This window comes from Gorilla gorilla, chromosome Y, assembly GCF_029281585.2.
Source record: "Gorilla gorilla gorilla isolate KB3781 chromosome Y, NHGRI_mGorGor1-v2.1_pri, whole genome shotgun sequence".
In the NCBI taxonomy this organism is placed as follows: domain Eukaryota; kingdom Metazoa; phylum Chordata; class Mammalia; order Primates; family Hominidae; genus Gorilla; species Gorilla gorilla.
In genome coordinates, this window is record NC_073248.2 from 19,643,164 (window position 1) to 19,670,815 (window position 27,652).

The 27,652-nt window shown below is 41.5% G+C and overlaps 1 protein-coding gene and 1 pseudogene across 3 annotated transcripts; one reads left to right on the top strand and one right to left on the bottom strand.

Moving 5' to 3' along the window:
* LOC129530205 (centriole and centriolar satellite protein OFD1-like) overlaps nucleotides 1-27,652 on the top strand; it is an 812,440-nt pseudogene that overhangs the window by 422,761 nt on the left and 362,027 nt on the right.
* LOC129530240 (RNA-binding motif protein, Y chromosome, family 1 member F/J-like) lies at nucleotides 5,507-19,414 on the bottom strand. Of its 3 annotated transcripts, XM_055377097.2 has the most exons (12): nucleotides 19,264-19,380; nucleotides 18,526-18,584; nucleotides 17,291-17,403; nucleotides 16,707-16,810; nucleotides 13,514-13,691; nucleotides 11,452-11,604; nucleotides 9,322-9,436; nucleotides 8,256-8,366; nucleotides 7,705-7,815; nucleotides 6,674-6,784; nucleotides 6,498-6,586; nucleotides 5,507-6,086 (listed from the first exon to the last, which is right to left on the bottom strand). In XM_055377097.2, the coding sequence occupies exons 3-12, from the start codon at nucleotides 17,397-17,399 to the stop codon at nucleotides 5,785-5,787; spliced, it is 1,383 nt and encodes a 460-aa protein (XP_055233072.1). In that variant the 5' UTR covers nucleotides 17,400-17,403; nucleotides 18,526-18,584; nucleotides 19,264-19,380; the 3' UTR covers nucleotides 5,507-5,784. The 3 variants fall into 3 exon arrangements, with proteins under 3 accessions (XP_055233072.1, XP_055233073.1, XP_055233074.1); XM_055377098.1 differs by lacking the exon at nucleotides 18,526-18,584 and having other exon boundaries at nucleotides 19,264-19,414; XM_055377099.2 differs by lacking the exons at nucleotides 18,526-18,584; nucleotides 19,264-19,380 and having other exon boundaries at nucleotides 16,707-16,796; nucleotides 17,291-17,341.

Below are 27,652 nucleotides of genomic sequence, written 5' to 3' on the forward strand. Positions count from 1 at the left end.
GGCCATTACACAGGGAATCTGGACAAGCACACTGGGCTCACAGGAGAGGAAATGTGAAGAGACTGCAAAATGGAGGAGCCCTTCATTGTGTGTCCAGGGAGGGAACCTGGCTGGGAATTAAGGCGACCTGAGTAGTGGTGTGGACACCCAGTGTTACTTATCATGATGAAGACCTGCTTTGTCACATCCCCTAATACTAATATGGAAGTTATTTTCTTGGAATAGTCAAACAATGTGTACAAAGAAATAGTGTTTGTTCACATTTGTGTAGAAATACTGCAGACGCGTCCATTTTCCATTACAATTCTTATGGGAGACTTGAAGTGTTTATTGAGTTTTAAGATACATTTTGATTGTTCTGCCCCCAGCAAATTTTATGATCATGTTTGCACTGTAGAGACATGGAATCCAGAAAAGTTTTGAGTGACTTTCAGCTTCTTTTAGAGTACTTACTTGTAAATTTTGAATTTTTTTCCGTATAGTTCTCTTCAGTTTATTATTTTCATTTTATATGCAAGGTGATAAATTTGTTTTATTTGCCTTTTGTGGAAACTTTGTTTTAATGTACTTTGTGTTTTCTGTTAGATATGCGAGTTGAACTGTGAGTACAAAATTTTTATTTTCATTTTTTAGTTGTTTTGGGGTGTCTGTGTGTGTTTTGAGGAGTATTGCTCTGTCACCCAGGCTGGAGTGAAGTGGCAGGATCTTGGCTCAACCTCAACCTCCGCCTCCCAGCTTCAAGCAATTCCCCTGCCTCGGCCTTCTGAGGAGTTGGGATTACTGGTGCATGCCACCATGTGCAGCTAATTTTTGTATTTTTAGTCAAGACTGGGTTTCACCATATTTGCCAGGCTGGTCTCCGACTCCTGACCTCAAGTGATCCACCCACTTTTGCCTGCCAAACTGCTAGGCTTACAGTGTGAGCCACCATGCCCAGCCTCATTTATTTGTTTATGTATTAGAACCCTTCTTCTATTTTCTTCAAGTACACACATTTTAGAGTGATTGAAAGAATGTATTTTATTTATTTAGTCAATAGTAGAATTTTAAAAGTAATGTTTTTATTCAGTGAATACAGTATTGTGAATAGGTTAAACCTTGTATAGTATTGCCATTCTCTCTTTCATACATTTTTCAACAACTCTGATACTGTTTCCGTCCCCCCGCCTCCGAGGAGAACACGCAGATAGGTCCAAAAAATTGTGGAAGTGAGTGGGTATGAAAATATAATTTGAAGGCCGGATGGGGATGGTTCACGCCTGTAATCCCCACACTTTGGGAGGCCAAGGCTGGTGGATTACCAGATGTCAGAAGTTCAAGACCAGCCTGGTCAACATGGTGAAACCCCATCTCTACTAAATATTTGAAAATTAGCTGTGCATGGTGGCAGGTTCCTGTAATCCTAGCTATTTGGGAGGCTGAGGCAGGAGAATCGGTTGAACCCAAGAGGCGGTGGTTGCAGTGAGCCAAGATCACGCCACGGCACTACAGCCTGGGTCACAACACCAAAGCTTTGTCTCCACCACCCCACACCCCCGAAAAAAGCATTATTTTGGGAAAAACCCATCCAGCACTTGTAAAAATAAGGAATTCATAGGCATGGTCACTGTAGTGGTCTAAAACACACTTTGAAATTCTTCTCAAACCCATTTGAAAATATTCCTGATGGGACTGAACACAGTACTTGCTTGTAATGAATAGAAAACAGTACAAGCATTTTCTGGATACTGGACCACCTCTGGCCTAGTTTAGAAAAGGTGCCACAGCTCTGCCCAAGTCTCCTGCTCTCATCCCCCTTAGGAGCCCCCGACCAGTACATCACGAAGTCTAACACCCTGATGACACTATGCAGAAGGGACATCCAATGGAGAGACTCAAAGAAACAGAACAAGATGTCTGAGCATCTCAGCAGTCCAGCCCCTGCCATTTGAGTCACGCTAGCCATGGCACCAGGGAGATGAGAAGACACCCGCCAATGTCCCCATCTTTGGCCATCACTAGATTGCATCCTCCTGAGTGTCCCTGAACCACATTCATTTGGCTGAGAGACTGAGGGCGATTGCAGAGACTGACAGTTAGGAAATTATAATTATGGTTTTAAGCCACTAAGTTTTAGCTAATTCTGAAAAGCACTTTAGACTCCTAGAAAAACTGCGTTGTCTACTGACTTAATTGCAGAGAGCTGTAAAGGCCAACATCATGAATGCTAATACCCTGGAAAAGTCAAATCATCGAGACTCTTCTAAGCACAACAGATCTTTAATGTCCCTTCGCTATGGCTGGAGAATAATCTAACATGTATCTGATAGAGTTGTTTGAAAGCCTCTGTTCACATCTCTCCGACTGGTATGGGTCAACTCTGGTCTGGTTTAGTTCTAGGCAACTGCAGCAGTTCACCTTTCATTTAGGTCATGGCCTACACTGATTTTTTTGATCACTGACTGTGTCTTTGTCTGTGTATGTATGTGTTGTGTGTTACCATATTTTATAGGAGGAGGCTAAATAGTAGTACTATAATAGTTTTGTAAACATAAAACATTCCAGGAAGTCAATATTGCTTATCACTCGAGCTTTAAAACAGATACGGAGTTAGACATGACAAGATGCCACGTCTAGTATCATACCAAAGCTAGCCAAGCTTGGTGGCCCATGGATGTTCTCCCAGCTACTTCGAAGGCTGATGCAGGAGAATCCATTGAACCCTGGTGATGGAGTTTGCAGTAACGTGAGATCACACCACTGTGCTCCAGCCTGGGCACCAGAGCAAGACGCTGTCTCAGAAATAAAAAGAGAATAAAATAATAAAATAGGAGAGATCACGGGAGACAGAAATGCATACAACTGGGTGGGCACTGTGGCTCATGCCTGGATCCCAGCATTTTGAGAGGCTGATGTGGATGCATCACTAAAGGAAAGGAATTCAAGACCAGCCTGAGCAAATATTGTGAAACCTGGTCTCTACTGAAAATACAAAAAAATGGCCAGGATTGGTGTCATATGATTGCAGTCGCAGCTGCTTAGAAGGGTGTGACTGGACAATTGCTTGAACCCGTGATAAGGAGGGAGCAGTGAGCTGAGATCACGCCACTGCACTCCAGCCTAGGTGACAGAGCAGGATCCTGTCTTAAAAAAATTCAATGAGAGAAAAAGATACAGAGACAAAAAGAAAGAAAGACAGGAAGGAAGAGAGGAAGGTAGGGAAGGAGGAAGGGAATGAAAATTTGTACCTAACAGTTGTAAATACTTTTGGCATACACGTGATATTTTGATACAAGTAATGTGAACTGGTAAGGGAGGGATCAAAGAGGGGATGGGGGTGGGTTAAATTATACTTGCTTAGAAGGAATAAGATCTAGTGTTCAGTGGCACACGATGACTACACTTAATAAGGATTTATTGTACATCTCAAAATAATTAAAAGAGCAAAGGTGAAATGTCACTGATACCAAGGAAAGATATGCCAGACTCAGTGAGGTGGAATGTCGCTCATAATACGAAAAGATATGCCAGACTCAGTGGCTCACGGCTATAATCACAACACTTTGGGAAGCCAGGGAAGGAGGATTATTTCGGTCTGGGAGTTTGAGACCAGCCTGAACAATATATCCAAAGCATTGTCCCTACCACACACACACAAACACAAAAGCTGGGCATGGTGGTTGGTGTGTGTCTGTAATTCCAGCTACTTGGGAGGCTGAAATGGAAGGCTTGCACATTTGAACCCCGTGTTCAAGGCTGCAGTGAGCTATGATGGTGCCACTGCAGTCTAGGCTGGACAACAGTGTGAGACCTTGTCTCTAAACAAGAAAAAAGAATCGATAAGTGCTTGAACTGAAGGATACCCTATTTATTATTTATATATTTGTTGATGGATATAATTATTTTTGTGTTGGAGTCGCACTCTGTCACCCAGCCTAGGGTGCATGGTGCCATATCGGCTCACCGCAGCATCAGGTTCCCAAGTTCAAACCATTGTCCTGCCTGAGCCTCCCAATTAACTGCAACGTACTACAGGCAGGCACCACCATGCCCGGCTAATTTTTGTATTTTTGGTAGAGATGGGGTTTCACGGTGTTGGCCAGCCTGGTCTTCAACTCCTGTCCTAAAGTGCTCTGCAAGCCTCGGCCTCCCCAAGTGTTAGAATTAGAGACCTGAACCACCACACCTGGACAGTAAGATACATAAGACGCGGGAGACTTATCTTTTCACTTCATCCTCACAATGCTACAGGTGAATGAAAACACTTCATAACATGAATAACTCACTTCAAAATCAAAGTTGGCAACTTCTCCCTTTAAAATTATTTGTACCCTTACCCTATAAAAATTGATGATTGTGTCAAAATTTTTCAAGAAAATACTTCCTCCTGCCTATTAGTCTGTCAATTCTAAGAATTATGGACTGCAAAACTTCTGGAACTTGATGTATTTCATTTCTTTAGTTTGTATAATCAGGAAAATTAATTCATTTAGTTATTTCGGTCCAAATATTTTTATCATTCAATGATGTCTGAAAACTTTAAGCAATCCCATCAGAAACTTTATGCTGTTGTTTATGTTTTATATACTTCACTTTCCCCTAAGTATGAGGTTTAAAGTGTTTCCATTCATATTATCAATTATATCTGATAGGGTGAGAGTGGTGGCTCATGCCTATAATCTCAGCACTTCGGGAGTCTGAGGAGGGTGGATCAGGATTTTTAGAACAGCCTGGCAAACAAGGTGAAACGCTGTCTGCACTAAAAATACAAAAATTGGCCCAGCTGTGCTGCACACATATCTAATACCAGTTACTCAGGATGCTGAGGCAGAATAGCTTGGACCCAGAAGGCAGCGGTTGCCATAAGCCAAGACAGAGCCACTGCACCCCAGCTTCGGCGACAAAGCTACACTTCATCTCAAAAAAAATTGATACTATCCCAACCATTCTAGATTATTCCTATTTGTAAGAACATATTACTAAACCATTACTTACAACATCCATTGTCAAAATATTCAAGAAAAAATTAACGTGGGTACCTCACAAGAAAAAAACACTTCCTTTCCACTATTTAAACTACGAACATTTAAATTCATTATGCTATGGACCTGAGAAACTTAGCTGGTTCGCTTCTGATTTAGGTGAAAAAAAAAGTTTTCATTACCGTTATCTTCTTCAGTCACAGAATGCTTCACAGAGAATGTTCCGGATGTCTTAAACTTTAGTATCAATGACATCTAATTATTTCCTTTGACCTGTACTATTCCTCTAAAAAATAAACATTTTAGGGTGAGGCAGACAGTTTTGTAGTCTTTCTGAAGACTTCTCGAACATTTTAACCTTGTTAGTTTTTAAAGAGAAAAAGCTTAATTAGAAAACTTGAGCAGCTTGCAAGGGCGACATAACACATCCCGAATTTTGTATCTGTGTTCAAAGAAACAAAGGAAAACGTACAACAAACTACACAATTTACTCTCCTATTGAATTTGCTTTAAGCATGTGTGGCTAACCAATAACACCAGGCATCTTGCAGTACATGTAAAATTTTATTGTGAAAATTTTAAGGCAGATATTACATCTAAACACTTTTCAAATAGCATCAACAAGTATGAAATTACTTTGAAAACAATTCCTTTTCCTTTGAATACCTCAAAAAATTCATGGAGGAAGTTAGTATCTACCTCTCTCCACAAAACCAACATGTTTCTTTTAGTAATATGCAGGTAACGATGCAGAAATAACATTTCAATTTTTGATTTGCAAACAAGGTTTGGTATGCAATAACTATTATTTTGAATGCTTGCTTTAATATCTGCTCGAGTCTCCTTTTTCAGATCGACGCTCCCCACCATCTGCTATAGATGCCACATAACTTGAGCTACCATATGCTTCACGAGGATCAGGGAGCACCCTACCCAGAGAAGGCGGATTCCTTTGGTCTTTTCTGCAAACATGCTCACGATCACAATAATGAAAATCACCACAGCTCCTTGAGTAACTCTCCCAACTTCTGCCATATCTATCTCGTGTATTACTATATGCATGGCAGGTGCTTCCACCATAAGACATCCGAGGTCCTCGTGCAGGTGGTGCACCATGAGAGGTCCCTGCAGGGTTGATAAAATAATATGTGGGACTACATTTAAACATTTTTACTGCTATCATTAAAGCATGAATTAGTTAAAGTACTATTTGGAAATATCTGCTTTCCTCCGCCTTTGTTGACAGGATATTAATCAAGTCTTCAATAGTCAGAAGGTTTTATTTAAGAGAAGTGTAAGAGTAGTATTTTGCAGCTTAACAAACTTAATTCTAAAGTAAATGCTCAGTCACATTTTCTTAACGTTAACTGAAGTTCTCACCTTCGTATCATTCCCTAGGCTTTATAGTGTTAAGAATACTCAATATTTAAACATGTTGCATATGTCCTTTACAATTTTCCTTAGAATTTCATTAAAATAACAATCTGGTCTATTCAATAAAATTCTGTAATTTACAAATCCATCCTGGACCCTTACCGTATCTCGGAAATGCATCTCTATAAGAACTTCCACTTAGATGTTCAGAATGATCTCTACCAAGGGCCTCACCGTAGCCATCATGATAACTAAATTGAAAAAAAAAAAAGTCTTTTCAATTTCAGAATGAACCATTTAAGAAATCTATTTGATAAATCCAGATGACATGACAGTACCTATATCCTCTAGAGGAATGTTCATCCCAACTAGAATGACCATAATCACGGTATGCATAGTCTCTAGGTGGTGAAGTATAATCCCTGGTTTCTCGGGAACTTGGATGATTTCTGCGTGCACAAGTTTAAGCAAGGAATTTTAAATTGTCAACTTCTAGTATCCAAAACATAACTAAATTACAACTTAAACACAATTAAATTGCCAAACATCTAAATAAAATGCCCACAGAGCCCAAATGCCCAAAATGCCCAAATGCCCAAAAAGCACATGAAACAGATACTCATGATCAATGATTCAGGAAATGCATTTCAAATAAAAAAGGAGCTTCCACACTTCACACACACACACTGGAAGGGTAATAAATTTTCAAAAGCAGGAAATAACAAGTGTTTGAGAAGATGTAGCTAATTGGAGCCCTGACACAATGTTAGTTGGAATGAGCAATTGAAGAAATCTATTTGATAAATCCAGAAAAAGTTACAGTATCTATATCTTCTAGAAGAACGTTCATCCTGCCTAGCATGACCATAGTCTCGGTATGCCTAGCCTCTAGTTGGTGGAGCATAATCCCTAGTTTCTCGGGAACTTGGATGATTTCTGTGTGCATAATTTAAGCAACAAATTTTAAATTTTCATCTTCTAGTATCGAATACATGACTAACTTACAACTTTAAATTAAAAGGCCAAACATCTAGATAGATATTTCTCCAAATAAAATAGGCAAATGCCCAAAAAGCACAAGGGACAGATACTCATATTCAGTGATTCAGAAAATGCATTTCTTTTTGTTTTATTATACTTTAAGTTCTAGGATACATGTTCATGATGAGTTAATGGGTGCAGGAAATGCATTTCAAATCCAAAATCAGATATCATATTTCACATGCACAGATGAATGGCAATAAATTTTCAAAAGCAGGAAATAACAAGTGTTTGAGAGGATGTAGATAAATTGGAGCCCTGATACAATGTTAGTTGGAATGAACAATTTAAGAAATCTATTTGACAAATCCAGAAAAAGGTACAGTACCTATATCCTCTAGAATAACTTTCATACCGTCGAGAATGACCATAATCACGGTATGCATGGCCTCTAGATGGTGGAGCATAATCCCTAGTTTCTCGGGAACTTCGATGATTTCTGTATGCATAAGTTTAAGCAACAAATTTTAAATTTTCAACTTCTAGTATCCGATATATGACTAACTTACAACTTAAACAAAATTAAAAGGCCAAACATCTAAACAGATATTTCTCCAAATAAAATGGGCAAATGCCCAAAAAGCACATGGGACAGATACTCATATTCAGTGATTCGGAAAATGCATGTCTTTTTTTTTTATTATACTTTAAGTTCTAGGGTACATGTGCATGATGAGTTAATGGGTGCAGGAAATGCATTCCAAATCCAAAATGAGATATCATATTTCACACACACACACTGGAAGGGCAATAAATTTTCAAAAGCAGGAAATAACAAGTGTCTGAGAGGATGTAGATAAATTGGAGCCCTGATACAATGTTAGTTGGAATGAACAATTTAAGAAATCTATTTGACAAATCCAGAAAAAGTTACAGTACTTATATCCTCTAGAGGAATGTTCATCCCGATTAGAATGACCATTATCACGGTATGCATAGCCTCTAGATGGTGGAGCATAATCCCTCGTTTCTTGGCAACTTGGATGATTTCTGTGTGCATAAGTTTAAGCAACAAATTTTAAATTTTCAACTTCTAGTTTCCAATACATGACTAACTTACAACTTAAACAAAATTAAAAGGCCAAACATCTAAACAGATATTTCTCCACATAAAATCGACAAATGCCCAAAAAGCACACGGGACAGATACTCATATTCAGTGATGCAGAAAATGCATTTCTTTTTGTTTTATTATACTTTAAGTTCTAGGATACATGTGCATGATGAGTTAATGGGTGCAGAAAATGCATTTCAAATCCAAAATGACATATCATATTTCACACAGACAGTTGAATGGGAATAAATTTCCAAAAGCAGGAAATAACAAGTGTTTGAGAGGATGTAGACAAATTGGAATGCTGATACAACGCTAGGTTGGAACGGAAAATGATGCAGCTACTATGGAGAAATGTGGCGGTTCCTCAAGAAAACAAACATCATCATCATAGGACCATGCAATTCCACTCATATACACCCAGAACTGAATAAGCATACTCAAACAAATATTGGTGCGTAGAAATACTGGGGTGGAAACCACCCAGATAAAATAATGGGCTAATAGCTTGTGGAAGGAGTGAAGTGCTGTGATGTAAATGAACCTTCAGGATATCATGCAAAAGGAAAGCTGACAAATACAAAAAGTCATGTACTGTTTGAGCACATTAACATTAAATACCCACAACAGGTAAGTTCAGAGGCAGAACACTGACTGGTGTTTGCTAGCAGCTAAGGAAAAGGAGGAAATGGGAGGGACTGCTTAACTGGTAGTAGGAGTTTTAATTTGGAGTGATGAAAATGTTTTGGAACTCGATGGAGGTAGTTGTTGCGTGGCACAGAATGTATTAAACACCACTTAACTGATCACCTTATAATATTTAATTTTGCCATGTGAATTTCATCACCACAGAAAAAAAAAATCAACCGTGTTTTTTAATTTTTCCTTTACCCATCGTTAGTTGCATAACCATCATCTCTTGGTGACATATGATCATTTCTCCAGGAAGATACTGTCGCTCTGCGTGGAGGAACTCCATAATTCTCTCTTCTCTGTGACATGGGACCTTTAACATTCAAATGATGGAACATTATGTAAAGAACACCAAATCTGAAACACTATTTTCTCTTCTCTCAAACAACTTTTTAAAATTATTTCTTCTATGACTCCATTCTTTGTTTCCTAAATTACTAGACAGTCATGACACTGTGAATATTTCTCATGGCTTTGGATAATCCCATGGCTCCCGCAAGGCCAGTTCTTCTAATGAAGCTGAAGGCAAACATTAATGCTTAGGTAAAAGTTGATATGTAATGGTTAATAACTACTTAGTTATTATTTTCCTTTTCATATAAATTACTGATGACTGTGAGTGACACAGGCAAAACATGTAAAACCATCAAACTCTTCACTGATTTTAAAGTTTACATACATTGTCGTTTCTCAGCCAAAGAAGGTGGATTTTCCAAAATCATTCAGTCCATCTCACACACACATAAATACAGCTACCTGTAAATGACTATATGCTAAATGTTTACATAAAAGTTCTTTATCTCTAACTGGTTGGCTCTATCTTAAATGTTGACAAATTAAAATGTATTAGTGAAGATTTTCTAATGATGGTCAAGATTTGCTTTTACTGCCAAGAAAGCAATGCTATTCAAGGGGTCATTACAACATTGTTGCTATTTCAAACTAGAAAGTTTCTCCTTTAATATATTCTTCACTTGCTATTCCTTACAGGTCAGTGTTTCACATATGATACCTTCACTGGCTAATTTTCCAATGGAAATGTGTTGGCTTGGGTGTCCTGAAGCCAATAAATACCTCCCTTCACCGATACTCTACGTATGAAATGTAAAATTGAAAATGGCAGTTTTTAACTTCCTCCATATTAGGATGGAGGACTAAGAAAGAATTTTAATTTGCTCTGCTTAAACTTCCTTGCTAACAACTTTTATTTATTGTCTTATTTTCTTCTGTTCAGTCTGCAGTCTTACAATTCTTCTCAAAAGTATTACTTGCATTCAACCCTACTGCTCACCTCATGTTGCTTAGTTCTAAATTCTCTCCTCCAATAATTTCAAATCTTACACTAAGGATCTTGTGTTAATGTTTAAACAACCCGGTACAATCTCAATTACTGATTTACATACACCTATATTTCACAGCTCTGCATTTTTGTGATATCCACTTAATTTAAGAATTTTGGACTCCTATGTGTCTACCTTTCGAGCCTTAAATTTATTTTTAAATCATATTTAAGCTCAATGACTCCTTGTCTGCTAAATGCTCTTGTAGTTCTTTTGAATCTTCATGCAAGCAGTGAGTATGCCTTGCACATACGCATTACTGAGGTCTCAAAAGCTGGATGGCCAGGCTTAGCGGCTCACACTGTGAGTGAGTGTGGAAGGCTGAGGCAGCTGGACCGCTTGAGCCCCGGGCTTTAACATCAGTTTTGACAGTGTAGTCAGATCCTCTCTCTACAAAAACATAGGGAAAAATTGTAGCTAGGTGTGGTGCTGCATGCCTGTAGTTGCAGAAACTCGGGAGGCTGAAACAGCAGAATTGCTTGAGCCCAGGAATTTGAGGCTATAGTAAGCCGTCATCTCACAAATTTGAGGCTACAGTAAGCCGTCATCTCACATAGTGCACTCTCACCTAGTAAGAGCAAGACTCCAACCCAGCAAAGTCACCGAACGAGCAGTTTTTAGAATGCGACACCAGGGGACTTAGGAAATGGAAGAATTAATTAGATCAAGAAGCCTACCATCAAAGAATACTGCTAGGAACTTTTAGAAAAATTAAGGGGAATTTTCTAGCAAACACAGGATTAAAAGGAATGTTGGCCTCACTCTAATCACTTCTTTGATCTGCAATGAGAAGCTCAAGTATTTCTTCAACATAAATCTGAAATGTACCTAGTGAGATAGAAACTATAATAAAAGCTATCAATCAGTAATTACGCTCACGTATGTGTCACTTCCCTTTTGTTCAATGAACTTAAAGCTAAGCATTCAGGTAAAACAGCTCATTTTTAGTCATACAAAAACTACGGCCTTTCTGTCAGGTAGCATTTACCTTGGCTTCCCATCCCACTATTGCTACTTGCCACAGCAGAAGGAGCAGATTTTTTCGGAGGAGGACCTCCACTTCTTGAAGATGGACCCCTTTTAACTGGAATGAGTCCCCTAGAATAACTCATCTTGAGATCAGGAGTGTATCCACCATCATCTGTATTTCAAACAAAATCTTTTTAGTTAACTAACATCACTGTTTCTTAAATGGCTAAGTTTTAGTTGTTTATAAATATTTTCTACATTTTATAACAAATTCACATTTTGTCTAAACTAATAAAATTAGCATTCCTACATGGTATTAGTACACTTCAAGCAATAAAAGTTCATTTAGAAAATCTAGAAAGAAACGCAAGTATCATAATACGTCGGTATGAAGGAGAGGTAAGGAAAAATGGGGAGTGAACGGGGGCAGAAATCTATCACTAAAATATCTAACTATAAAATGCATAAAAATATTAAAAGAAAAATGATAAATGACTGTTTATATCATTGTGTAATGAGGAAAAATTTTCAAAGCACATCATAAAGATAAACTAATTTCCATTCAAAGAAACTCAAATATTTCCAATACCAAGAAGTCACATATCAGGAAAATACATTGTCTCTAAAATTTGTTAACACAATACAGACTTCTTAAAATTCCCTTATGAGACACTAATTTTCAGTTGAGATTATGCTGAATTGTAACAGTCTTTAAAAGTTGCATAATCGGTAATATAAACATATTTTTATACATCTACAAAAATGTAGATATATGCCAACTGCCAGGTGGTGTTACAGGTTAGAATTTGTATATATGTTCTCATCCGTGGCAGAGTATAATTGAACCTCACCCTCAAGATCAGTGGAGACAAAACAGCCATGAAGCTATGCATCTTAAAATGGAGCAAACACTGCAATTTCAACTTGAAAAAAATCTCCAATTAATTACACGTCTGGTTATTAAAACTCCACGTTAATTGTTAGAGTTTTGAAGGTTGGTTAATAGATAATACAAGTTAACCAACAGGTTTATTTATTTATTCAGATGGACTCTTGCCCTATCACACAGGCTGGAGTGCCATGGCATAACCTTGGCTCACCGCAGCTTTTGCCTCCTAGGTTCCTGTGATTCTCCTGCCTCAGCCTCCTGAGTAGCTGGGATTACAGGTGCATGCCACCACACCCAGGCAAATTGTTTTGTATCTTTAGGAGAGACAGGGTTTCACCATGTTGGCCAGGCTGGTCTGGAACTCCTGACCTCGTGGTCCACCTGCCCTGTACTCCCCAGGTGCTGAGGTGACAGGCGTGAGCCACCTCGCACAGCCCATCCAATAGTTTTTTCTTTTTCCTTTTGTTTAAATATATGGTTTGTTTTTCTTTTATATGTAAAGATGGACCCCTCATTTCTATTAAGTAAGTCACTCATAAATATCATTTTCAGTGACTCAGCCTCCAGCAAAGAAAGATTCATACATATCTGTGAAGCAGTGGTTTTTACATCTTTCCAGAGTCACAGACTCTTTTCAGAAATTAAAGTTCTACATTTCTTCAATTGAACATGCTTTATGGCAGGCCAATGTACAAACTCTCTGTATCAAAATTACAAAGCAATACATTTGCATAGATGTTTCCACATGTAGACACAAGAAAACAAATACTGCAAAATCAATCTTCAGTATTCAATTACTTTTTCCTGTTGGAAAATTTTAAATATTACATCGTACTTTGATCATACAACTGACACGAAGTTCTGGGCCCTAAAGTAGAAAACTCTAAAGTATAATGAATAAAAATGAGTTCTGCAGAAAACCGGTTGAGTACAGGCAATCAGCATTCATAAACACAACTCAGTTTCAAATGTGTGTTACTTCAATGCAAACTTATTATAATTTTAAAACAAATTTTAGATATTAGTTCAATCATTTTTATAATACACCTTTAGTACTTAGAAATAAGTTTGCTTATTATCAATAAGCTAATTTTCTCTTCATACAGGAAATAAAAAAATTGAGAAATTTCGATATCGTCAAACTTATTTTCTTTCAGTCCTATGGTTCCATCTTTATATTTTAAAACATTACCCAGGTGTCCTTCATGTGAGGGAAGCCACCCTCTTTTTCCTCCACTGCTTCCTCTTGCAGATCTCAGACTTCTTGAAGGGCTTCTGTTTCTCGAAGAAGCTGGTGGTCTCCGCCTACCACCACTTTGAAAAGATGGTTTCTTGGCTTGTTCTACTTTTATTGCTTTTCCATCCAAAGACTAGAAGTATTAAGGGTACTATCAATAACACTGGCACATTTAACGTAAGCACATTTTACAAACATTTTTACATCAACTCTAGTTCAATTCGAGGTATTTTCTCCCAAAAGGAAACTTTGTTTTCTCCTAAAATGAACACAGCTTTCGCAATGCCAAATTTGAGATAGTTACTGAGCACATGCCTTCCATTAAGGGATCAAACACAAATTCTATTATTCAAATTCCTTGAAAACTCCTCCATTATTAAAAAAAAAAAAAACTCAAACATAAAAAAAAAGATGGACCCATCACACATTCTATGGAAGAATGTGGCACATCTGTTTTTTACACGATATAATCCACTTCATCTTTGTATTCACATCACTGATTTGAAAGTTGCAGTGTCCCAACAAAACTTGCGTCATTTTAAAAAAAATGAGCTTACTTTTTCAGAGTGATTAGTCACATTACTCATTATGAGTTGTTTCTTGTTGGATTTGCTAACACTTACATAAAATGTCCCCATATGATTTACAATTCTATATTGACTCTAAAAATGTTTCTGTAAATGTGATCCTTGTTTGATCTCATTAAGTTTTCTTCCCTTACTCATTTCTTACATTGCCTTAGACGTGCCCCTAAAAAATGAATCTTAATATAGTACTTCAGGTAATTTCTCAGAAATGCTTAACTATCCTAATTAATTTCACAATAACATTTTTCACTGTAATCTTTTCTACAGGCCACAGCAATTTTTGAAAACAGTTCAGCTAATAATGCGATTTAAAAATTACATGGCTTTTGTTATTTGGAGGAAGGACTTAAATCCCCGAACAAGACCCCTTGCAGCCACATCGCCAGTTGTTCCTACCTTGAAACTTCTTTTGTTATTTCTGGGCTCAAAATATTCTCCCCAGATTTGCCCACGGCTGCTTCCTTCCCAGTGTTCTGAAGTCAGCCAAAATTCCTTAACTGTTAATTCCCCCTGAAAACTCGAAGAACCTCCTTTATTGGCCATCTTAACATTAATGTGCATACAACATTCACAGTTATTTTAACACAATAAATTATGTGAGATGAAGTAATTTAGAAATAACGTTGGCTGGGTGCGGTGGCTCACACCTGTAATCCCAACACTTTGGGAGGCCGAGGCGGGTGGATCATGAGGTGAAGAGATAGAGCTCATCCTGGCCAACAGGGTGAAACCCCATCCCTACTCAAAGTACAAAATTAGCTGGGCGTGGTGGCGCGCCTCTGTAGCCCCTGGTACTGGGAGGCTGAGGAAAGAGAATCGCTTGAACCTGAGAGGCGGAGGTTGCAGTAAGCCAAGATGGCCCCACTGCAATCCAGCCTAGGGCACACGGCGAGTCTCCATCTTAAAAAGCAAACAAACGAACAAAAACTTTACACAAATTATCTGCCCTTTTGCTTGAAAACTAGAGGGAAAAAAGAAATTATCATAGATTCCTATACAGAAGTCAAAATTATCTCCATACCTACCACAAAACCATGAACCAAAAGTAACTCTTGGTTTCTACCACAGCTTGAAATACTAATTTATAAGGGTGAATAAAAATGTACTTTCTGCTATGTGACAGGAAGTGTGCTAGATGTAACTGAAAGAAAAGCAACTAGCAAGACTTAAATATGCGCTATATACAATTTCACGATCAACAGATTAATACTCAGTACAGTGAGTACAAAATACCTACAATACGAAATGAGGAAGAAAATATGAAATCTAAGTGGTTTTTGAAGCATAAATTTTATGTATGAGACACACACAGGGAAGGATAATTCTCAAGAAGTCTAAAAAAGCACTTTGGGGATAGCGTGAAGACTAACAGGACCTAAAAACAGATTGGGATAAGGTCATTTATTTATTTCATTTATTTTTTGTGTTTTTGAGACGGATTCTTGCTCTGTTGCCAGGCTGGAGTGCATCGGCGTGATCTCGGCTCACTGCAACCTCTGCCTCCTTGGGTTCAACTGATTCCCCTGCCTCAGCCTACTGACTAGCTGGGTCTATAGGCACACACAACCAGATGCAGCTAATTTTTTTTTTTTATTTTAGTAGAGACAGGGTTTCACCATGTTGGCCATTATGGTTGCTTTCTCCTGAGCCTGTGATCTGCCCGCCTTGGCCACCCAAAGTGCTGGGATTACATGCATGAGCCACCATGCCCGGCATGATTGGGGTAATGTTATAAAGCAAAAAAGCACTAAAGAGCACAGAATGGAATGCTCTTGACTACAATGTAAAGGAATTCAATAATTAAAATAATTACATACAAGTTTAAAGCTTAAGTAAACACACAATCTCTAGATTTAAGACTCAACAGGAAAAGAGACCATTGGTTCAATCAAAACAAGTCCTCAAACACACTGGGGAAATGAGTAATTAGCTATTCATGTTACATAAATCACTCTGGTGACAGGAAAGAAATGTCCTTAGCAGAAAAAGCAAGCATGGAGCAAAAATGCCAGTTACTTCTTCTGCTATCTGACTTCAATGTTCTCATATTATTTTCTATTTTCAACTACTTAACCTTTCCGTAAATGTAAAGGTCTTATTTAAATATACTTTTGCAAAAATATATTTTCATAAAATGTATTCTTCAAGAAGGAAAGAGTCTTTCCTTCTTGTGAGTCTGTCTAGATGTCTATCCAGTTTGTCTACACTCTAAAAGTATTTCCATGAATTGGATGTACTTCAATTAACAGCATTTAATAAATATTGACTTATTACTTTCATATACATGAGGGTTCCTTATAAGTTTTAAAGCTCTTCAAAACCTTTTAAAATCTATTTGCACTCATATCGAAATACAAACATAGAAAAAGGTTATCAAATATTAATTTATATAATGTTAATTCCAATACCCTTCCGACTACACTTGCACGTATATGGCACAAAAAAGAGGATGGCTTCATATGTCATTCTACTATCTTCAAAAGTTTAGTAATATTAAAAAGACCTAGAAATATTGTTAATTGAAGAACAGAGTTAGAATATTAGTAATAAGGGACTCTTACCTTTCCATTCATATCTTTGGCAGCATTCTTAGCATCTGCAGGGTTCTCAAAAGTAATAAAGGCAAAGCCTCTGGATTTGCTGGTTTGATCCTTTATCAAAAGAACTAAAATATATGAAAACATATTACATGCATATAATGGACTCATCAAGGCACTAACCATCTAAAAGTTACATCAAACTAAAAAATAACTGCATTTCACATCACTGTTATGGTTCTTAATACTCAGTCACCCCTACAGTCAGTCTACTTTATTCCAGTTTGTTTCGGAACTCCACAGCACATTTACTTTTCCTCATTTTCCTTTCTAAGTAGTAGGTTATCCTTTCCATAGAACCTTAACCTACTACTATGAGAATTTTCCAAATATCAAACAGATACTACAAAATAAGAGTTCAAAACGCATAAGGCATTTTAATGTAGGTATACAATGAACTTTGAAAAAATATATTTTTTCAAAACATATATATATATAACATACATATTTTAAACAAACATATTGAAATATACATGTGAAAATACACATACACACACACACACACACTCACACACACACACACACACACACACGGTTTTCAGAGTTACCTTCTGATATGGGACCATGTTTCCCAAACACTGCTTTAAGCATCTTCTCATTGGTTTCTCTATTGAGGCCACCAATGAAAAGCTTGCCAGGATGATCTGCTTCTACCATTGTGCTGTAAATGGTAAAACATTATCTATATTTAGATATAAATAAGCTAAAAAGATAAAATTTTATTACATACTGTGCTGAAAACCCAAGTAAAATTCCCTTCGCGAGGCTGACATCTTTTTAGTATTTCTTACTTTAAATATGTAAAATTTGTAACACTCAGAGCGAAGGGACAGTAACTTCATGGACACACGCTGCATTTTAGTATGTACCTGACAAAATCTCATTTCTAAAAATTAGATAAGAAAAGCTATTGTAATTTTCCTAAGTTGCAATATGAAGAATGTCCCCATTTAAATAATTTTATTTGAAAACAATCTATTTATGAGGTACAGTGTGATGTTTTGCATATTTGCTTTCTTGAGATGTATGTCTCCTGTGGCCAAAGTGAACTGCTCACTGCAGGCTCTTCCACCCAGCCTCAACTGATCTTCCTACATCTCAGCTTCCCAAGTAGCTAGAACTACAGGCGCTTTCTACCATAGCTGGGAAATTTTTTGTATTTTCAAAAATAGACAACGGTTTCCCCATAGGGCCCAAGCTAGTCTCCAAATCTTCGGCTCAAGTGTTCTGCCGGCTTGGGACTACCAAAGTGATGGGATTTCAAGGGTGACTCACCACACTCAGCATGATATTTGGATAAGAGATGAAATCAAGCTACTGAAAATGTTCTAGGAGGAGAATATTTTAAATATTTTACCATCTTTTAGTGATTTGAAATATACAATAGGTCAAAGATCCCCAAACCCTAGCCTTCAACCCGTACCTATCTGTGGCCTGAATGTGATGCCAGAGGATGACATGTAATACCTGTCTGTGGAGAATGTAACGCCTGAGGATGACCTGAGGTGGTACAGTTTTATCCGGAAACCATCCTCCCTACTCCCTCGCTGGCCCTCCCTGTCCCCGTGACAGCCTCACTGCCCCACCTGGCCTCTGTCACATTGCTCCTACCGGAAGACCCGCCCCACCACGTGCCCCTCGGAGACCTGCCGCCAGCCCCCACTCCCAAACCTGTCCACCTCGCCGCCTTCTTCCCCTGCGCAACCTTTGTCTGAGGAAAAACTGGCTTCCACTAAACCAGTCCCTGATGCGAAAATAGCAATGAAAGAGTCCATTACGTTACCCAGGCTGGTCTCAAACTCCTGACTTCAAGCCATCCTCCGACCTCCACTTTCCAAAATGCTAGGATTACAGGAGTAAGGCAGTGTGCCAGGTTAACAGAATAACTTAAGCGCATCTATTTTGTTCCAGTTTTCGGCTATCTAACTCCATTTATCTCCATTACACCCACTTATTCGGTTTAAATTATTTACGGTGCCAAAGATACATGAAACATCTTTCAAATACTGTCATACAACGAAGGAGACAATTACAGCCTTTACAGAGGCAAACTGAAACTGAGATTATTTATGGCCCCATATTTCCATACACTAAAGTAACACAATTTATGTCAAAAGTTGATAACTTCTTCCAAGAAAATCAGACACGCGACATGTGCTAACTAAAAGTGTGACTTTTTAATCGCAGTGGTTAAGTGTATCGCCTGTATTCTGAATCATGACCACATTCACAGAGAAAACCCGCTTTAATAAAAAGTGCACATGAAAACAATGGCGCCTTAGCACCATCTCCCACAACTAGTCGGACATATTAGGCAGTTAAAGGTAGAATCCTCAGGAAAAATCAATGAGTTTAACGAAAGTGAGTCTCTTAATAGCAATGAGGAGTTCTTTCCCCAGTGACTCCTCCCGTAATTCAACACCCACACATAGAAAACCCATCCCCTTTTATAGACAAAATCCCAAACCTTTGCTTTCTATTCTTGCCGAGAGACCCAGCTGTCCAGAGAAACAGAAAATACCTGCGCTTTTTAGTAGGACAAAGAGCCTGAGGTTCGCCTGGCCCTCAGGCCGTACGTAACCGGCTTCGGAACACCACAGGGCCAACTGCGGGAAGGACAGCTGGAGCTACCCTGAGAGGGAAGGACGCCAGAAGCCGTGCCCGGAAATCCCGCCTACCTCCAGCGACCAATCATTGCGAAGGCGGTGGGCGTCAGCCAGTTACTGCGAAGGTTGTGGGCGTGTCCTGAGGCCCCCCGCCCCGGCTGGGCTGCAGCTCCGTCATGTCGCGGTAACTCTTCCGAGACCACGCTTGTGCCATGGGGCGGGCGGCGGTGGATTAAGGCACACGCGAAGTGTGAGCCCTTTGCAGTTGTGGGCATGGAAGACCTACACCCTAACTGGCATCCTGAGTGTGGCAAGACATTAATTAACCCACAGGGAACACATGAAACATCTCACTTCATTAGGCAGGCTAGGCTGATGGTACTGAATATTGCAGATCCAGAGGGGAGAGAGAGGGACCAGCGCTGCCCGCTGGGACAGCACCGGCGGGGGCTTGGGGGGATTGGGGCAGGGCGAGTGCATGGGACTAAAGTCGACTGGTACGTTGCTGAGGTGGAATTCATCTGCACCAGAAGCTGAAACCCTGCAAGGATTCTCTCAGGTCTAGGCAAATACATACTCCGAGTTCCACGGTTCCTCCCTGAGAATGCTATACTCACAGGGGCATTCCAAAGGACTTCTCATCCTGTGCCCTGGGCACATGGGAGGCCTACCGCCATGGTCGCCAATCCAGTGATCCGTGTGCACTGCTTTGCTGGTGCAGAGGCTCTCACAAGTGCAGTGGTGGCCGTGGTGCCTGCTAGCGGGGCTCTGGAAGCCAGGGCCTTGGCATCCGACTCCAGGGCTGCTGTGCGCAGCTAACCCTGCTGGGTATCTGAGCCCCAGTGTGAGTGTGACAGGCTAAGGGCGCTGTGGGGCTCCCCAGGAACCCTGTTCCACATAGGTGTAGGATGTGGTTCTCAGCAGGGCAAGGCCCGCAGGCCTCTCCTGGAGTTGCCCCCAGAGTCGAGGGGTGCCGGGGGTGGGGTGGGGTGGGAGGCACAGGCTTTGCTCTGTTGGAGCCTCAAGGAGGGCACCATGTTAAGGCTGGAGGCTGTGCAGGAGAGGATGGCCTGTGCACAGAGCAGGAAGGCAACCCTGGGGGAAGAGGCATGCTAGTGGGGGATGACATCATCGCAGAGATGGAGGTGGTGGCCAAGGAGGAGGCCAATGTGGAGCCACAGCAGGAGGACCTGCAGGCACAGCCTGGCCCTGGCCCCAGTACGCCCCGGCCAGCAACAGACTCGCTGGACGTCCTTCACTTGGAGCTCGGCTGCGTGAATGTCCCAGGCCGCAGGGCATCCCCGGCTTCTGGGCCAGAGCCATATCCTTGCAGCTGCCAATTCGGGATGGTTGGCAGCAGGGGATGGGCGCCGAGCTCCCGGGAGCGGAGGTGGGGGAAACAAGGTGGTAGGCACTGGGGGTCAGCCAGGATTCAGGGCATGGGGGACAACAAGGGGAACCGAGAACAGGCTCATGCAGATAGGAGGGCAGCTTAATTGCATGTGCCCTGAGGGCATGTGGTAGGGACAGGAAGCCAAGCACAGCACTCACCAGGGAGAATAGCAGCGCCAAGGACCCATCATAACAGCAGAAAGTTGAAGGATACGTTTCACTGGGAAAGTCGCTTGAGGAAGTGGAGTCTGCATGCCCACGCCAGCCATGGAACTTCCCTGCTACCCGTGCCTGTGTCCAGCAAACTCACCCCAGAAACACATGGTGCTCAAGACTCGGTGTCACTGTGCACGGGGATGCTGTCCTATGTAAGGCAGGCACTATCTCCCCAGACACAATTTCTTCCCGCTGCCAGCGCTGCACCCAAGGTGTTTAGGCCCTGAGTATATATAAGCTCCCTTGAAACCACTCGAGCTCCATGGGGAGAGCCAGGCACTGCCCCGTAGCTACTTCTACCCACAGCGGTTCCCTGGGGTGGACACGTGCACCCCTCAGGGAGACCCGGAGAAGGAGAGACCACACACCCAGACAGCAGCAGAGCCTGTCCAGCACCCAGCACAGGAGGGCCTCCTGCAGCTCAGAAACGCTGAGCAAGTAGTCGCCGCCTCACACAACACCACCCCGCCCCCAACCCCCTGCCCACTTCTTCAGTGCCAGCCCTTGGTCAGAGCAGGTTGTCTGGGCCTGCCTCCACCCACCACCAAGACCACTACAGCTGTGATGGTGCCCTCCACGCCAGACAGAGACAGAGGACCTGGAAGGGAAGGTGCCCTGCCCCACACTCTCCGTGCTCTTGCAAAGTTGCAGGGTGTTTCCTTGCACGCCCACCCAGTCATCTGGCGGCTCCTTGACCAGAGGCAGATTGTGCGGCACACCCAGATGTTGGCCGGGATCACAAATGGTGATGAAGTCCTGCTAAGCTACGTGATGGATTTGCAGGTCAGGCTAAGGAACCTGAGTCTTCGGGAGGGGTCTGGTGTCTGGGTCAGGTTGAGATACCCCTGGGACCCGGGGGTGTCTCAGTGAGAGAGTTGGGAAGGAGCTTCACCCCAGCTAACAGGTCACCTCACCCCAGCTACATGAAATGGTCCTTTGAGTACGTCCTCTTTCTCCTTCTTGGCCAGGGAAGGGGAGGAACGTAACTATCCCGGGTACGGGAGGCAGGATGAAGTTTTCCTTTTATCACTATCTTTACTTCCACAATGAAGTGATCATTCAGGAGTATTGCCTTGGCATCCTCGGTAAGGAGCGCCTCCCAGCATGGTAGGGGAGCTGGTGTGTGGGAGGGTAGGTCTGCCATGAACCTTCCTGACTCCTCTCTCTGCAGGATACAGGATGTCTCATTCCACTGCAGTCTAGTGGTTGTGGGATCATGAAGGTCAAGCCTCCAGCTGCAGGCTGTACAGCTCCTACCTGACCTTCTTCAGCTGGTTGGCTGACCATGACTGCCCAGGTTCTGGCAGGATTGCTTAGGTGAGCGCCAGGTAGGGCATCATGGGAAAGGAGCTTGCTGGTCATTCGTTGGCCTCTTGGGAATTGGCTTTGAGCCATGACCTGAACTAACCTGTACCCACTTCTGCAGTCCCCTAGATCATCAGCCAGGGCCTGTAGCTCAATCCCCTGCAGTACTTCTCCAGGGAGGGAGGCCATTAGAGAGTGAACAGAGAGGAGGCCAGGTGAGCAGTCTAGGGCTGGGGACTGAGAGGCCGTTGATTCCTGGAGTTGTGCCCCACATGGAGAAACCAAGCCTCACGGAGGTGACTGCAGTGAGCAATCCCACGTCATCCATGGGCTGGCGGAGAAATGGCCATCAAAGAACTGTAACACCCACATTTTAGGACTGGGGCACCTTAAGCCACCTAAGAGGAATAAGTGTCTATGGTCATTGGGTGAGAAGCAAGGCTCAAGTGGTAGCTGTCTCATCATCCCTCACCGGCTGAGGCCTGAGGCCGGCCACCACTTGGAGCTCAGTTTGGGCTCAACCAGGGCCCTCTCACCCTCCACCCAGATATCCTCCCAAGGCCCCTCTCTATGTCTTCCCTGATGGGCTGTCCCACGCCTATCATTTTTTGTTACAATGATCCCAGGCTTCCCTGAGATGCTTTCTGCCCTCTGCCATCATCACTCACACTGCCGTGCCCCGCCCTGCCCCACCAGACAAGAGAGGCCATTACACAGGGAATCTGGACAAGCACACTGGGCTCACAGGAGAGGAAATGTGAAGAGACTGCAAAATGGAGGAGCCCTTCATTGTGTGTCCAGGGAGGGAACCTGGCTGGGAATTAAGGCGACCTGAGTAGTGGTGTGGACACCCAGTGTTACTTATCATGATGAAGACCTGCTTTGTCACATCCCCTAATACTAATATGGAAGTTATTTTCTTGGAATAGTCAAACAATGTGTACAAAGAAATAGTGTTTGTTCACATTTGTGTAGAAATACTGCAGACGCGTCCATTTTCCATTACAATTCTTATGGGAGACTTGAAGTGTTTATTGAGTTTTAAGATACATTTTGATTGTTCTGCCCCCAGCAAATTTTATGATCATGTTTGCACTGTAGAGACATGGAATCCAGAAAAGTTTTGAGTGACTTTCAGCTTCTTTTAGAGTACTTACTTGTAAATTTTGAATTTTTTTCCGTATAGTTCTCTTCAGTTTATTATTTTCATTTTATATGCAAGGTGATAAATTTGTTTTATTTGCCTTTTGTGGAAACTTTGTTTTAATGTACTTTGTGTTTTCTGTTAGATATGCGAGTTGAACTGTGAGTACAAAATTTTTATTTTCATTTTTTAGTTGTTTTGGGGTGTCTGTGTGTGTTTTGAGGAGTATTGCTCTGTCACCCAGGCTGGAGTGAAGTGGCAGGATCTTGGCTCAACCTCAACCTCCGCCTCCCAGCTTCAAGCAATTCCCCTGCCTCGGCCTTCTGAGGAGTTGGGATTACTGGTGCATGCCACCATGTGCAGCTAATTTTTGTATTTTTAGTCAAGACTGGGTTTCACCATATTTGCCAGGCTGGTCTCCGACTCCTGACCTCAAGTGATCCACCCACTTTTGCCTGCCAAACTGCTAGGCTTACAGTGTGAGCCACCATGCCCAGCCTCATTTATTTGTTTATGTATTAGAACCCTTCTTCTATTTTCTTCAAGTACACACATTTTAGAGTGATTGAAAGAATGTATTTTATTTATTTAGTCAATAGTAGAATTTTAAAAGTAATGTTTTTATTCAGTGAATACAGTATTGTGAATAGGTTAAACCTTGTATAGTATTGCCATTCTCTCTTTCATACATTTTTCAACAACTCTGATACTGTTTCCGTCCCCCCGCCTCCGAGGAGAACACGCAGATAGGTCCAAAAAATTGTGGAAGTGAGTGGGTATGAAAATATAATTTGAAGGCCGGATGGGGATGGTTCACGCCTGTAATCCCCACACTTTGGGAGGCCAAGGCTGGTGGATTACCAGATGTCAGAAGTTCAAGACCAGCCTGGTCAACATGGTGAAACCCCATCTCTACTAAATATTTGAAAATTAGCTGTGCATGGTGGCAGGTTCCTGTAATCCTAGCTATTTGGGAGGCTGAGGCAGGAGAATCGGTTGAACCCAAGAGGCGGTGGTTGCAGTGAGCCAAGATCACGCCACGGCACTACAGCCTGGGTCACAACACCAAAGCTTTGTCTCCACCACCCCACACCCCCGAAAAAAGCATTATTTTGGGAAAAACCCATCCAGCACTTGTAAAAATAAGGAATTCATAGGCATGGTCACTGTAGTGGTCTAAAACACACTTTGAAATTCTTCTCAAACCCATTTGAAAATATTCCTGATGGGACTGAACACAGTACTTGCTTGTAATGAATAGAAAACAGTACAAGCATTTTCTGGATACTGGACCACCTCTGGCCTAGTTTAGAAAAGGTGCCACAGCTCTGCCCAAGTCTCCTGCTCTCATCCCCCTTAGGAGCCCCCGACCAGTACATCACGAAGTCTAACACCCTGATGACACTATGCAGAAGGGACATCCAATGGAGAGACTCAAAGAAACAGAACAAGATGTCTGAGCATCTCAGCAGTCCAGCCCCTGCCATTTGAGTCACGCTAGCCATGGCACCAGGGAGATGAGAAGACACCCGCCAATGTCCCCATCTTTGGCCATCACTAGATTGCATCCTCCTGAGTGTCCCTGAACCACATTCATTTGGCTGAGAGACTGAGGGCGATTGCAGAGACTGACAGTTAGGAAATTATAATTATGGTTTTAAGCCACTAAGTTTTAGCTAATTCTGAAAAGCACTTTAGACTCCTAGAAAAACTGCGTTGTCTACTGACTTAATTGCAGAGAGCTGTAAAGGCCAACATCATGAATGCTAATACCCTGGAAAAGTCAAATCATCGAGACTCTTCTAAGCACAACAGATCTTTAATGTCCCTTCGCTATGGCTGGAGAATAATCTAACATGTATCTGATAGAGTTGTTTGAAAGCCTCTGTTCACATCTCTCCGACTGGTATGGGTCAACTCTGGTCTGGTTTAGTTCTAGGCAACTGCAGCAGTTCACCTTTCATTTAGGTCATGGCCTACACTGATTTTTTTGATCACTGACTGTGTCTTTGTCTGTGTATGTATGTGTTGTGTGTTACCATATTTTATAGGAGGAGGCTAAATAGTAGTACTATAATAGTTTTGTAAACATAAAACATTCCAGGAAGTCAATATTGCTTATCACTCGAGCTTTAAAACAGATACGGAGTTAGACATGACAAGATGCCACGTCTAGTATCATACCAAAGCTAGCCAAGCTTGGTGGCCCATGGATGTTCTCCCAGCTACTTCGAAGGCTGATGCAGGAGAATCCATTGAACCCTGGTGATGGAGTTTGCAGTAACGTGAGATCACACCACTGTGCTCCAGCCTGGGCACCAGAGCAAGACGCTGTCTCAGAAATAAAAAGAGAATAAAATAATAAAATAGGAGAGATCACGGGAGACAGAAATGCATACAACTGGGTGGGCACTGTGGCTCATGCCTGGATCCCAGCATTTTGAGAGGCTGATGTGGATGCATCACTAAAGGAAAGGAATTCAAGACCAGCCTGAGCAAATATTGTGAAACCTGGTCTCTACTGAAAATACAAAAAAATGGCCAGGATTGGTGTCATATGATTGCAGTCGCAGCTGCTTAGAAGGGTGTGACTGGACAATTGCTTGAACCCGTGATAAGGAGGGAGCAGTGAGCTGAGATCACGCCACTGCACTCCAGCCTAGGTGACAGGGCAGGATTCTATCCTAAAAAAAAAAAATCAGTGAGAGAAAAAGATACAGAGACAAAAAGAAAGAAAGACAGGAAGGAAGAGAGGAAGGGAGGGAAGGAGGAAGGGAATGAAAATTTGTACCTAACAGTTGTAAATACTTTTGGCATACACGTGATATTTTGATACAAGTAATGTGAACTGGTAAGGGAGGGATCAAAGAGGGGATGGGGGTGGGTTAAATTATACTTGCTTAGAAGGAATAAGATCTAGTGTTCAGTGGCACACGATGACTACACTTAATAAGGATTTATTGTACATCTCAAAATAATTAAAAGAGCAAAGGTGAAATGTCACTGATACCAAGGAAAGATATGCCAGACTCAGTGAGGTGGAATGTCGCTCATAATACGAAAAGATACGCCAGACTCAGTGGCTCACGGCTATAATCACAACACTTTGGGAAGCCAGGGAAGGAGGATTATTTCGGTCTGGGAGTTTGAGACCAGCCTGAACAATATGTCCAAAGCATTGTCCCTACCACACACACACAAACACAAAAGCTGGGCATGGTGGTTGGTGTGTGTCTGTAATTCCAGCTACTTGGGAGGCTGAAACAGAAGGCTTGCACATTTGAACCCCGTGTTCAAGGCTGCAGTGAGCTATGATGGTGCCACTGCAGTCTAGGCTGGACAACAGTGTGAGACCTTGTCTCTAAACAAGAAAAAAGAATCGATAAGTGCTTGAACTGAAGGATACCCTATTTATTATTTATATATTTGTTGATGGATATAATTATTTTTGTGTTGGAGTCGCACTCTGTCACCCAGCCTAGGGTGCATGGTGCAATATCGGCTCACCGCAGCATCAGGCTCCCAAGTTCAAACCATTGTCCTGCCTGAGCCTCCCAATTAACTGCAACGTACTACAGGCAGGCACCACCATGCCCGGCTAATTTTTGTATTTTTGGTAGAGATGGGGTTTCACGGTGTTGGCCAGCCTGGTCTTCAACTCCTGTCCTAAAGTGCTCTGCAAGCCTCGGCCTCCCCAAGTGTTAGAATTAGAGACCTGAACCACCACACCTGGACAGTAAGATACATAAGACTCGGGAGATTTATCTTTTCACTTCATCCTCACAATGCTACAGGTGAATGAAAACACTTCATAACATGAATAACTCACTTCAAAATCAAAGTTGGCAACTTCTCCCTTTAAAATTATTTGTACCCTTACCCTATAAAAATTGATGATTGTGTCAAAATTTTTCAAGAAAATACTTCCTCCTGCCTATTAGTCTGTCAATTCTAAGAATTATGGACTGCAAAACTTCTGGAACTTGATGTATTTCATTTCTTTAGTTTGTATAATCAGGAAAATTAATTCATTTAGTTATTTCGGTCCAAATATTTTTATCATTCAATGATGTCTGAAAACTTTAAGCAATCCCATCAGAAACTTTATGCTGTTGTTTATGTTTTATATACTTCACTTTCCCCTAAGTATGAGGTTTAAAGTGTTTCCATTCATATTATCAATTATATCTGATAGGGTGAGAGTGGTGGCTCATGCCTATAATCTCAGCACTTCGGGAGTCTGAGGA

What these genes read in the sequence shown, in the direction of transcription:
- LOC129530240 (XM_055377098.1), bottom strand. Translation starts at nt 17,399, where the DNA reads ATGGTAGAAGCAGATCATCCTGGCAAGCTTTTCATTGGTGGCCTCAAT. An exon ending in GGTTATGCAACTAACGATGG is followed by an intron (nt 8,367 to 9,321) that starts GTAAAGGAAAAA and finishes TTATGCACACAG; the next exon opens with AAATCATCCAAGTTGCCAAG. An exon ending in AGATGCATTTCCGAGATACG is followed by an intron (nt 6,087 to 6,497) that starts GTAAGGGTCCAG and finishes TCAACCCTGCAG; the next exon opens with GGACCTCTCATGGTGCACCA.